Source organism: Gymnodraco acuticeps, unplaced genomic scaffold (assembly GCF_902827175.1).
Source record: "Gymnodraco acuticeps unplaced genomic scaffold, fGymAcu1.1, whole genome shotgun sequence".
NCBI lineage: Eukaryota > Metazoa > Chordata > Actinopteri > Perciformes > Bathydraconidae > Gymnodraco > Gymnodraco acuticeps.
In genome coordinates this window covers 212,205-225,844 of record NW_022990652.1, presented here as the reverse complement: position 1 = coordinate 225,844, position 13,640 = coordinate 212,205, and the positions used below count along the sequence as shown (strand labels likewise).

General features: G+C 40.2%; 1 protein-coding gene across 14 annotated transcripts in view; it reads left to right on the top strand.

The window, feature by feature from the left end:
- The window catches only part of vav2 (vav 2 guanine nucleotide exchange factor), a 220,936-nt gene extending 207,972 nt beyond the window's left edge, over nt 1-12,964 (top strand). For 8 of the 14 annotated variants that reach the window (XM_034229475.1, XM_034229477.1, XM_034229473.1 and 5 more), the window contains 13 exons: nt 218-306; nt 1,125-1,138; nt 1,273-1,291; nt 2,060-2,187; nt 4,464-4,535; nt 4,724-4,785; nt 5,051-5,167; nt 6,066-6,153; nt 6,245-6,368; nt 6,729-6,767; nt 8,337-8,423; nt 8,797-8,951; nt 10,805-12,964. In XM_034229475.1, coding sequence (XP_034085366.1) covers nt 218-306; nt 1,125-1,138; nt 1,273-1,291; nt 2,060-2,187; nt 4,464-4,535; nt 4,724-4,785; nt 5,051-5,167; nt 6,066-6,153; nt 6,245-6,368; nt 6,729-6,767; nt 8,337-8,423; nt 8,797-8,951; nt 10,805-10,852 — 1,042 coding nt within the window. In that variant the 3' untranslated portion in view covers nt 10,853-12,964. The remainder of the gene's footprint in view (nt 1-217; nt 307-1,124; nt 1,139-1,272; nt 1,292-2,059; nt 2,188-4,463; nt 4,536-4,723; nt 4,786-5,050; nt 5,168-6,065; nt 6,154-6,244; nt 6,369-6,728; nt 6,768-8,336; nt 8,424-8,796; nt 8,952-10,804) is intronic. The other 6 variants (XM_034229480.1, XM_034229479.1, XM_034229478.1 and 3 more) reach the window with 3 other exon arrangements.
- Nucleotides 12,965-13,640: the final 676 nt, after the last annotated feature.

Here is a 13,640-nt window from a genome sequence, read left to right as displayed (position 1 = left end):
TGCTCTTAAATGGAGCGAGTCGATTCTGTGATTTTAAAGGATCACAAAGTGGAAATGATGGAGCATGTGTAACCGCAATCACAGGCTTATAGTTCCAAGCAGCCGATTCCCTTGTGGGTTGTACGTACAAGAAGTTAATTTGTGTCTGAGACACTTCCTGTTTGCATTACTGATGTGCGTGTGTGTGTGTGTGTGTGTGTGTGTGTGTGTCTTCTAGGGGAATCTTCTACCAGGGCTACTACTGCTCTCGCTGTGGAACAGGAGCACACAAAGAGTGTCTGGAAGTCATCACCATCTGTAAAATAAGTAGGTGTTCATTTAATCTGCTTGCAGAAACCCTTTTTTAAATTATTTTATTAAATAAATGGCTATTTTGGGGGCTCAATGTCAGGTATACGGAAGCCTTGGATGTCAAGTGAATAAACAAATGTATTCTGTTAATCCATTAATTTAGTCTGGTCTAAATAATTTTCTCTCTTGTGTGTATGACTTACAAATGGGTGGGAGAAAATGTTCTGCCAGAATAGTCTTTCTAAATTCCTTAATTAAAAATAAACCTTGTGTTTGTTGTTGTTGTAGTACTTGTTTCAGCCACAAGACGCTATAGTGCACTACTCAATGTTCTGAATGGACTAAATGCATACATGAGTTTACATTTTTTCTACGTTTTTTTTCACCTGCCAAAAATAAAAATGTAATTCATAAACAATTAGGATCAGGGTTCCAGTAAAGATTTGTTTTCCTCACTTGTCTCTCAGGGCTTCCGTACAGGGCTTGGCAATGTTTGGATTACATCGTAAATCAATGTTGTGTGACAGAGTTCATTGATGTTATTATGATATGATTATTTCAGTTTTTTTTTTACCTCATTAAAAACGATCCGTGAAAATTAATTACGTTCACAAGCATAAACTTACTGTTCCTGAACCGTGCACTGCTACAGGCCTCTGGGGGTTTCTATGGATCAGTGTGGGACTATTTCACATCCTTTCAACAGAGATGACTCTCTTACACATGTTTTTGAAATTATTTGGGGGGGTATAACTATTTTAAATAAAGCACTTGAATTGTGCGTTCATTGATTCAAACTCCTCAATGTCACTGTTTTATTTCTCTTGTTTCAGATCCTCTTGACTTGGTGAGTACTTCATCAATATATCAGTAAAATGTTCCTTAATTGACCCTTTCCTTCTTATATCTTTAACATTAAATCATACAAGTAGGGTTTTAGTTTGTAATAAATTAATTGAAAAACAATGTTTTTCTCTCCAGGAACCTGGATTATCATCAGGTAAGATCCAGTCACTTAAACATGACACACAGCACACTTCCATGTGAAGCTGCATATTCTGTCAGCTGTCATGTTATGAGTGTATTATGGATCCAGCACAGCTCTCTCCTGCCATCTAGTGGATATACCCACTACACATGAACCCAACAAAAACACATTATCAACGTGTACAGTGGGTGGCAGTGCATGCATAAATACAGATACTATGTGCTTGTGATATTACTTGCCATTCAAAAACCCTAAAGACATTTGAGATTAAAATAAATCAGAACATGATAATCAGTCTCAAAAGGGTGAGACACAGTTTGAAATGACAAAGTTCTTGTTATTACGATTTTCTTTGAAATATCTGGTGTTTTTGCCATATATGATACTTGAAAGTAGACAGACAAAAGGATGCTTAACCAGATTTGAACCCAGGGAGTTGTGGTTAAATTGTTTGTATCTTAGACCACTGCATCACTTAAAGAGGCCCTATTATTCTTTCAGGGGGTTTTCCCTTTCCTGTATGTAAACATGTCACAGTAGAGGCATACAATACAAATATGAATCTGAAAATGACCATAATATGTCCCCTTCAATGGGTCACATGTCTAATCACAAACAGGCCTGTCTTTATCAGCCTGATTCACAATGTGTTACTTCTAAATTACAGGAAGCAGCACGAGTTCAGATTAAAATGTTTCACTTCAACCCCTTTTACACATGTGACTGTTACTCCAGCTACATCCATCAATCCTCATAGCGATCACTTGATTGTGTCTCCAGGCCCCAAGATGGTGGCAGTGAGGAACTACCACGGGACGCCTGCTCCACCGGGGAAGACGCCGCTGTGTTTTCAAACAGGAGAGTTTATCGAGCTGCTGAAGGGAGATCCTGACACCACGTGGTGGGAGGTACGGCTGTCAATCACTCTTATCTGGCACAGACTTTAAAATATCTTGTTAAAGGCATATTAAGCTGCTTCTGACCTCCAGCACGTTGAGAAATTGTGATATTGGACTCTAAATTAATAAATTAGTACTAGCTTTTAGTGTTTAAAAGTTGAGGGTGATCACATGAGGATAAATCATAGCCCTTTTGGCTCTCTGAGACAAATCCCTACACTCTAGCCTGGCTTTATCCAAAGGTAACACAGTCTGGACCCCCAGCTCCCGTAAAGACAATTCATATCTTGTTTGTTTAATCCATACAAAAACAATTATTTTTCTTGGCCGGGTGCCGTGACTTCCACTTTTTATCAATGAGGTTGCTGGGCAGCTGGCACAGACTCCAGGTAGTCCATGGCAGGGCCAATATACTTTATTTTACTCCTTAGTCTTTACACAGTTAAAACAAACAAGTTGTACTGTGTTAAAAATTGAGCTTCAGGGAGCTGGTATTTGGTAACCTTTAGACCGAGTCAGGCTGGCTGTTTCCTGCTATTTCAACATGTATGCTAGGCTGGCTGTAGTCTTGTATGAGAGCGATATTAATCTTCACATCTCAGAAATGTTGAACTTTTGCTTGAAACCAATGTAAGAGGAGAGCCAGGAATGTGGAAACACATTTCACACACTGACTGCACTATAAATAAAGCTTCATCACCTGGGTCTGTAATGTTACAGGTAATCCAATATCAATTTGCTCAAGATAATTGCAAACCTTACAAATAAATACACAATTGGTCAAGTTTAGACACATCTTGACAGGTAAAATAACTAATCTTCTTTAGAGGAGTGATGCTTTTGCAGTGTTATTATGCAGGGTCAATCTATGAATATTTATGAGTGAAAAATGTAGGAAACAAGATGTAAGTAAGTGAATGGCTTGGAGTTACACACATGATGTGATTGTAAACTGTTTCTAATCCAGGAATATGACTGAACTTGGTTTTTCTCGATTGTGTTTAACATCCTGTTTTACCTAAGCACCTTTACACTGAAGAACAACAATTGCTTTTTTGTTTGCCTTCTTTAAAGATGCAACACACATTCTGATACTTTGCCTTAGGTCACAGTTCCAGACAGACAATATGGGAAGTTAAGAAACCAATTTGAATCAAGGATGTTGAAGGTTATCATCCTTTAGAATTGGAATCTTGTTAATTAGTGGCATATTTAGGCAATAAACGTTGATCCTGACATTAAATAAATATTGAATCTTATTTACCCAAGGTAGTTTGATGTTATTCAAGTTATCCAGCCTTCTGTTGGACCTTTAACACTTTTTGTGTGCAGAGAGTTCTAATCTGATATTATCAGACTATACTGAGAAAATGAATCCCCTGATGTATTCTGCTGCCTTCTATGCATCTGCAACAACAGCAATGACCCTCTCTCTCTTTAGTTAAAAATCAATGGAGCTGTACCGCTGCAGAGCTGCAGAGCTGCAGAGCTGCAGAGCTGAGAGCTGCAGAGCTGCAGAGCTGCAGCTGCAGAGCTGCAGAGCTGCTGAGCCAGTGAATCAGGCTGAACGACAGCGGCTGTCACACTGCTGTCACTCCCAACTTCCTGAGGCCATTCATTTAAAGGGGCCTCTATTCTGTTTTCAGGGTTGTCCCTTTCCTGTAGTGTTTTGGTTTTGTGTAAAGGCTAAAATACCAAAGTTGCTTCCCCCCCCCCGCCGCCTGAAACGCCTCGATTAGACTCCTTTTTTACTTCTTTAACATATTGACATTACTATTTAACACTCGCGCTTCTATTGGCTAGCGCTCAAAAAGATTGTACGTGATTTTCTAAGGGTCAGGCCATTTCTGACAACTCTCTAATCAGTCGACCAATCACAGCAGAGCCGGCCAGCTAACCAATCAGAGCAGACTGGGCTCTGGTTTCAGACAGAGGGTGAAAAGAGGTGCTGCAGCACAGGCAGTATGAGACAAATAAAGAGCTTTTTGAACATTAAAGCATGGAAACATAAAAGACACAGAAAATACAGATATGAACCTGAAAATTAGCATACGTCCTCTTGAAACTCACCCAGTGGTTAACCCTCTACGGAACAGTTTAATCCTGCCATGTGATATTTTTGAGTGTGCTGAGCTTTAAATATAAAGTTGGTTCATTCAGTTTAATCCAGTACTGTATGCGATTGTAGGATTTTTCTTCTGAAATAATTGATCTAAAGCACTTTCCATTATTAGAGTTTTTTAAATACCATACAATGAAACTCGCCCTGCCTTTTTTTCCTGCAGGGAAAACTGATACAAACACTAAAGAGCGGCTTCTTTCCCAGTTCTTGTGTAAAACCATGTTTGGACCCAAAGGTAAGCCACCTATATGCAGTACATGTACAGCATGTATACATTATTCAAGAATCATAACAGTGTCTTGAGGGCTTTCCTCTTTCTCTTTAGTGTACACTATAACCACCTATGTGGGACATACGTATACGTGATCTACTTCTGCTCCATGTCATTGTTATGTTTACACGCGCGGTGTTTATTTATTCCAGCCTTTCCAGTCATTATCTACCCGGCAGTGCTCCAGGGAATCAGACTACTATGGATATCCTTGGTAAGACCCTTAATGTGTGAAGAGTGTGGATCTATCACGATGTACACTATACAAATAGCCCGAGGTCACTATCTCTAATTACGCCAGATATGTTCACGCTAATACTTCAAATTAAAGCAAAGTGACCCCAAACATGACCGCAATCAAAAGATGAATTGCTGCACCGTTGTTTGATGTCAAGGATTTGTTAAGCCTTCAGTATGTGGTTTGATTGTATATAACTTTGTGTTTGAGGTGACAGCATTTATTCTCTGCTCCTCTGTAGGTTTGCGGGGAACATGGAGCGCCAGCAGGCCGATAACCTTTTAAAATCCCACAGCAGCGGGACCTACCTTATCAGAGAGAGGACGGCGGAGGCAGAGAGGTTCGCCATCAGCATCAAGTGAGTGTTCAACATCGCGACAGGAGAGCGAGAAACTCAGGGGAAGTGGTTTTATTCACATCTCACGGGGAATACAAATTCTCACGGGATGCCCCAGTCAGCTTTTCCCGAGCATCTTTCAGCTCCAGCTAATTACCGCTTGGTAATTGCTTTTTTTTTTTAATCCTGTTTGTTTGTGTGTATTTCCTCTGAGAAAATGCATCAGGAAGAGAAATGCATGAGCTCTGACTGGAGCTGTCATACACTGATGTACTGGGAGGAATGCTTTAGCACATTTGTCTCTAAGACAGGTGCGAATGGGCTGGGGAGACCAGCCTTGAGACGGATAATGAAATCAGTTTGTGAAAATTACTTTTAAAGTCTGTCAGTCCTTCAGGTAAACACAACTGAATTTCATGTTGACAGCATCACCAAAGGTGCATGAGAGAGGAAGAACAATATTACGAATCAGAATCACACCGAGTGTTTTCAGATAGTGAAAACACAAAGGGCCAACTCAAGACCCAATCTTTTAATTTGGCTTTTAATTTAATTGTATTCATGATTTTTTAATTGTATTCTTATTTATTTCCTTATTTCTTTCTTATTTCATTATAATTTTTATTCTTATTTTTATTATTTGTATTGTATTATTGTATTCTTATGTATTTGTTATGCTTGTTTTATTCAGGCCTGTGTTGTATTGAATTCTGTTGGTGTTAAGTGATATTATCAATCACATTATTATGAGTCATGTGATATATTAACTGTGAAGGGGGTGGTTGTTTTGTATTGATCTTTGGTTTGTAAAGCACTTACATTTGTGAATGAAAAGTGCTATATAAATAAAGTATGATTTGATTTGAGTATCGAGCTGAATCCAATGATTAAAATGTAAACATTATTTCTTCTTTTACAGATTCAACGATGAAGTAAAACACATCAAAGTCATTGAAAAAGACAGCTGGATTCACATCACTGAGGCCAAGAAATTTGAGAGTCTTTTGGTAAGTTTTACTAGAAACCCAAATACCTACAGTAGCTTCATATCAGTGTGAGATAATACAAATATTCCTTCTGTGCTGTTTGTTATAACAGGAGCTGGTGGAGTACTATCAGGCACATTCACTGAAAGAGAGCTTTAAGTTGTTAGACACGACCCTGCGATACCCGTACAAGTCGAGAGAACGCTCGCTAACACGGGCCAGCACACGCTCACCAGGTAAGCCCTCAGAACGGTCCTGCTCTCCAGCAGCTAGCCTGAGCCACTATCAGAAAATACTCTTTTCAACATGATTAGTTTGGACCGATTTTATTTTTGAAAGTTTAGAAGAGCTGGGGTGTGCACATTCTGGAAGAGACCCCCAGCAGCAGGCACTCGGGCGGTATTACTTGACATGCCCCAAGCATTTCAGAGCAGGGCATACTGCCTATTTTTGCCCAATTTTTATATATATAGTGACACTTTTGATTGGTAACAGTTTTTTTTTTTGTGTTGTTGCTAACTCAAATGTATGTTTTCTTTACCCAGCATTTAGTAGAATATCATTTTAATTCTAACATTGTTTATATCCCTGTATAGATGTACCCATACAGATGAACGCTCAAATATCTGGATCAGGTATTGTTTACAATCAGTAGTCGGATACCCTTATTTATGTATGTATTGTTTTGTTGCATTGCTTTACAAAGTTTAAAAAGCAAAGTTGAGGTCATGCCTTACACGTCACTTACACAAATACAGATTTAAATGTAACACTGGAATTAGATTGGTAGATCCATGTTAGATGTGGTCATTGTCCTTTCTGTCTTTGCTAACACATTGCAGCATATCGTAGCATGTTACCACCAGCTGGGGGATCGTGTGGCACCATGTGCGGGAATGTGTTTCATGAGAACCCTCCTCTATGGTCATGAGCTTTAGGCAAGCCTCAAACCAGATCATAGATAGCAGTGTTTGAGCTCTTCTCTAAAGACAGGGTGAGATGCCAGACATCTGGTTTGGACATCTCATGCAGATGACTCCTGGACACATCCCTTTGGCACTATGCAAAACACATGGAGCTAGGAGAAGACCACTTGGCAGGCTCATATCCCCTCTCATATCTGGCCTGGGGACACCTTGGATACCCCAGGAACAGCTGAAGAGCATGGCTAAGTTGTACGAACTTATTTGGATAAATGGACATTTGGGGTAGCGACATGTATACCTCCTTGCTTCTATGAATGATTATGAGAACTAATTTGACTGTGTCCATTTTACAGATGTATTCCCTTGCCATCTTTGCTGTGGGTACAGCTAGCTAGGGAGGCTAGAATAAATGAGACACACTGGCCAGTGACTCACAGATAGGGTTGGAGGGAGCCCCCAGGGGAACAGGGCTGAAAGAGAGACCAGCAGTGTGAAATAGATAAAGAGCGGGAGACAAAGAGGAAGTGGCCTGTGGCTGTGAGTTGGCAGCCATTAGGCCGTATCAATACTGGCTTCTGTCCTGCAGCTCTCTGATCCACTGGAGGAACTGGCCACCACAGACAGATTGTCTCCCTCCAGTTCTTGGCTGCATTTGGAAATGAGACAATTGAGCATTCCCAGCTGCTAATGTGCTCTCAAGCTCACATTTGTGTGTATTGTCGTGGTGGCAGGTGTGCATGGCAACGGTGGGATTGGGATGCTTCTCTTATTACCTTTTAAAAGCTGTGCTCTCCACACCCTTATGCACTGACAATCTGGTAATGGAGTCCAGACGAGAGTTGTCTGGGAGCCTGTACGTGTTGTGTGAAAGTTCAGCAGCAGAAATGTGCTACAAGAAGCAGATGGTGTCGCATTTTAATTCCTGTTTCACATATTAAAAGTCACACAGTCTTGTTGTCTGTTGGTAACGTTGCCAGATTCTGAACAATAATAGGTAAAGTAGAAAGGAAAATGTTTGTTTACCCTTTCAGTCTGACTGTACAGTATGTCACAGGAAAGTCCCTTACATTCACATCAGTGCATGAACTGACATAGTTTTTTTAATTGTTGTTTTCAGAGAAACCACTAAAGTATTCAAATCATGACAAGATTAAAGAATGATTACCCTATTTTCCAGGCACACAACTTCAATGTGCTTCTTTTTAGTTTTGCTTCTCTGACTTCTGCTCTGCATTTCCAGCTTTATTTCCTCCTCTGTGTTTCTTCTTCTTCTCCCAGCAGCCACCTGCGCCTCCTACAACTTCTCCTTCCTCAGTCCGCAGGGCCTCAACTTCTCCTCTCAGAGCTCAGCTCCCTTTTGGTCAGGTACTCATATTTCTCTTCTTTCTTTTCATGCTCCTTCCTCTTATCCCCCTGCACCTCATCCACTGTTATTTCATAATAAGTGTCCGTGCTGTCGACCTCATTACTTGTTCTCCGTGGCACTCTTTTCATCACCAATAATCTTATTGTGATCACACTCCCTCATTAAATCACCAGAAGAAAAGCAATTTCCTCCAGTGATGAAACAACTTGTCCTTTCCCATGGAGCTCATTTGTCTTTGTGTGGCTGCGTTGTGTCACGCTGAACACTGAAATGACCATCATCCTTCACAACTAATGATAAACTAGTCACCTTTCACACTTGTCAATTACTAACAATGTGAGAAGACTGAGCCCCCGTTGTTTCCTCTTGCAGTGTTCACTCCTCGGGTGGTCAGCTCAGCGGTGGCCAGGTATAATTTTGCAGCGAGAGACATGAGAGAGCTTTCCCTGCGGGAAGGAGACATCGTGAAAATCTACAGCAAGATCGGAGGAGACCAGGGCTGGTGGAAGGGAGAGGCCAACGGACGAGTGAGTACAACAAACGTCTGTTCATTTAGGGCTGGTTAAAGGGAACAGAATCAAAAATGGGCCTAGAAACAAAAAAATAAAGTTCCGTGTGCTGATTAGATCAAGATCCATGTGCACTGAACCACTGAATTTACCCAATTATACCACTTATATTTAAAGGACTCTTAACAGGTGTTTAAAAACTAAAACCTGCCTACTGGGAAATGTGTCTGTTTAAACGGGTCGCAGTCCAACTGGATGTAATGTCAATGTTTTATTCTTAAGACAATAATGTGTTGCTTCGGATCTAGATTCTAGTATCATTTAGGTTTTATTCTATAACACATAGGTTTGAGCAAGCTCTCTGATTGGTCAATAGGCGTGTTTGATTCCACGATCAAATAGAACGTGCCTAATCACAAAGTATCCAGTGGCCTACACACGCCACTAGCCTACCGAAACTACTTCCATGAGCCTACATCGTGTGGTTTCCATAGCGACGTTTAGCGACACACAGCCGTTACACTGTTATAAATTGTCTCTCATTGGAAATCGGTAGCTACAAAATGTCAGATTTTAAAGTTAATTTTGATTTGTTGGGGGGCCTCAGTATTGATGAATGGTTGGACATGGACACAGACCACAAAACCAACGAAAGATTTGCGGTTGTTTCAACTGACGAGTGGGAGGAAAGCTCTTCCTATAACGTAGTCCTACCCGTGAACACCACAGCACCACCTGCAAAAAAGTCTGGCATGGAGTTCATGGAGAGCTGTTTCAAGAATTGCACTTTTAATTCAAGAACGGCCTCTCGTGTATGATTGCTTAATTATAGCGCATCTTGCTTAGAGACCTTAAAAGAAATAGGACACCATGTCGTATCAATTGGGCACTTATGATAACAAATATAGGATTTATTTGTATTTAAAAGAAAAATAACATATCAGTGGTTAATGTAAAGAGTAAAGGCCCCATGGTCAGATGTAGAATGGCATCCTTTGTAAACACATATAAGTCACTGATGACGCAGCATTGGTACAAAACATTTTTTAGGTTGTGTGTTATTTTCTTATAACTGCACGAATCAGTTTGCATTATCCCCATTTGACTGCTTGCAAGTGATACAATTACATTTTCACTGCTTTATATATGCACTATGTAACAACGTTCATTATTGTCTTTCCAACAAGTAGGAAGAGTTGTCTAGCAACAGCTGTAGAAACAAGAGAAGAGTTGTTTCAGATGGCTGGGACATCTAAGCTATCTAAAAAGATTTCACATCATGTGGCTAATTAAAGCAGAGATCAGAGTGGTCTGATACATTCAGACTCACAGTGTTATAAGTGTTTTCTCACTGCATGTACTTCTAAGGCACTGTGTCCACATAGTGTTTCTTTCTGGCAGAAAGGTGCTCTGCAGAGCCTCTTCCCAGCTTTTCACTAAAAAAACGTTCACTTTCCATGATAAGGATATCTTGACAACGTATCACCCCTTTTGTAAAAACAGACTATCCTCGCCTCCTTCCTTGTTATCCATCTATTTGAGCAATTATATAGTTGTTGGACATTGATTTTCACTAACCGGCAGATACATCCACTGTCCACCGGCCAATCTGCTCAAACAAACAGGCTTTTACTCCAATTTCTACAGTAATGTCACCAGCTGTTCTTTGAAGAATTTAGATATTCAACTAGAAGCGCTGTCACAAAAATGGTTTAGGAACTCAGAGATACAATTATTTGGGCAGTGCATACAACCACATATCCTCATTGGAAACATTTGAAAAAGACACTGGGTGCTCAGAAAAAGTAAAAGATAAATGAACATTATCTTGTTTACATTTACACACTGATACTTACTGTTTTATGCCTCAGATTGGATGGTTTCCCTCAACGTACGTGGACGAAGAAGGCGTTCAGTAATGCTGGAAGGATTACTCGCCTCGCGCTCTAAAATCAGGAACCATCATCTATCTACTGTTCTCAGAGAAATCACTCACTCTCTCCAGGAAATATCACAAGAAAAAAAACTTTTGCTGTTGTTTTTTTGCTGGATACCCGATCCTTCCGAGTGTTTCTACCCCATTTCTCAATCTTCAATTATGCATCTGCTTTGCTTATGTTTGTACATTTTCATTCTTTATTTTAGCAGGATGTCCTGTTTAATCTCTGTACAGGAAAGAAGAAGAAAGTGGCTTGTTGTCTGTCAGTGTGTTCTGCAGAGGATCTATGAGGACACGGCAGAAACTGTGGATAGCTTCTTGGTTGCAGGTCTATGCCAGGTGAAATAATTGTACAGTATAGATAATTTATTGAATAGAGATTATTATCATTACTAATGATTATTGTGGGGGATTTTAGCTGAAGCAATGAATCAGAAACTAAAATAAGGGAGGGGGGAAAGACAGATTTTTGCCTTAGTTGTCATGGTGATGCCTTGTGGGCTGACACCAGTGGAGGGAATAGACTTTGTTGACTGGTTTTACTTCTCCATGTATGCATGTGCCCATGCGCGGCCCACACACACACACACACACACACACACACACACACACACAGACACACACACACACACAGACACACACACACACACACACACACACACACACACACACACACACACACACACACACACACACACACACACACACACACACACACACTGACCAATGTACAGTACGGTGCCTTTGAAGAATGGTCCATGCTTACTGAACCACAGCAGCCCCAAACAGAGGACTCTACTGAGGGGGGGGGCACTGACTGGGGACGCCCCTACTCCCCCCCCCCCCCCCCCCCCCCCCTCCGAGCCCCGGGAAACAAGATGGTGAAGCATTTAACTTATCCTAACCGTGACTGGATAGACTCAGAAAGAGGGTTTTTATAGCCATCAACACATACACTGTTCAATGGATGAAACCAACTGGATGCAAAAGGGAAACATCAAGACATTCCACTGGACAACCACTTCACACTTTGATTTGTTTTTTGTGCATAGAATCAAGACTATTTTTTAACTGGACCGTTTATAATTTTAAGCCAAATTCAGCCATGTTTTAATGTCTGCATGGAGTTTGTTATGATTTTTGTACTTTGCCTTATTTTTACAGATGTTCAGGTGTTGGGTTTTTCTTTTTGTTCCCGCCTCCCCCTTCTTAATGTAAATCATTTTTCATGCGTGAAATTTGGTGCTGTGCAGACTGGTGAAAATTAAAACTGTCAGAAGATTTTTTATCTGAAGGAAAATGTACGTGCTAATTAACCTGAATCCACAGAAGAAGACATTTTGTGTTTTTCCAAAGGGGCAGTGCTCAGTGTTTCCATTTACTTCCAGTAATTAACAGCCATGTACATGTAGACTGCAGTTTGTCAATATTAAACTTTCATCAGTTTCCTATTGACAGAAGGCCAGTTTCTAATTCTAGTTATGCTGACGTTCAGATGTTTATTGACTCTGTTAGCTTATAATAGTTCGAATTTGTTTACATTTAATTTCATATACAGAATATTGACTAACTCTGTTTGACCTTCATATCTCCCACCTCCACATTGGTATTGATGAATTGAAATGTCTCAGCCTTAATTTGAAAATGTCACATATCTTAAAAGTAACTAATCTTGTCTTCTTGCTAAAACTAATACGAAGGAAGCTAAGTGCAAACACTGAGCACGTCCGCTCTGGCTGGTTCTCTAACACTAACGGAGAAAAGGTGCTGATATGTTTAGTTTCTAAACTTTTGACTGTCTATGATGTGTGTCATTACAAAGGCCCACCCCCCCAAAAAACACAAAGTTCTACCACTGTGTGAGGGGGGGGACACAGGAAGCCTCCATGTTGTCTAAATAAAGAGAGGGGGGGGATCTAGTCGCTGTGTATGTGGTGGACAAAATCCCATTGCATGTGGCTATTGATATTTCAACTCCTGTCAATACGTCCTCGAAAAAAAAAAAAGTACTTAATCGTGTACATTTTTTTTGAATGGTTGAGTATTTCCAAATGAGGTCTATTATGAAATAAATATTTCTCTTTGGTTTAAATTTGACACTATCATTTTTTGAAAGTTATATTACAAATGGTAAAACAACAAAACTCTCAAACAAATGTTTAAGTCTGAACTTCTACAGGGAAATATTAGTCCCTATTATGCTTATTTCAGGTTCATATTTGTATGTTTTGCCTGTGACATGTTTACATGCTTTAATGTTAAAAAAAAAAGCTCTTTATTTTTCTCATGCATCTCTTTTCACCCTCTGTCTGAAACCAGAGCCCAGTCTGTTCTGATTGGTCCGCTCGCCGGCTGTGTTGTGATTGGTCAACTGCTTAGAGATGTTCCGCCCAATAGCCTATTCCATCCTACAATAGAGTGCCACAGTGACGCATCCTAAAACCCGGAAGTAAGTTAGAATTTTACCACTTCGTTCCTTCGACAAAAACCCAATGCAATTTCTCCATAGGATTTTGGAAAATAGCTCGAAATAAGGTCTGTGGTTGACACACATTGAAGAGACGGATCACGTTTTGTTCAGCCGGATAATATCCACATGTCTACCCTACTTTTATAATGTTCTAATCATAAATCTAATCGATAGATTTATGATCGATTGATTTATGATTCAAAAGTTGCGTCACTGTGGCACTCAATGTGTTGGAGCTCTAGCCAGGTAGAAGCACAATTGTAACATTGTGATGTCACTATGTTAAGGAAGTAAACAA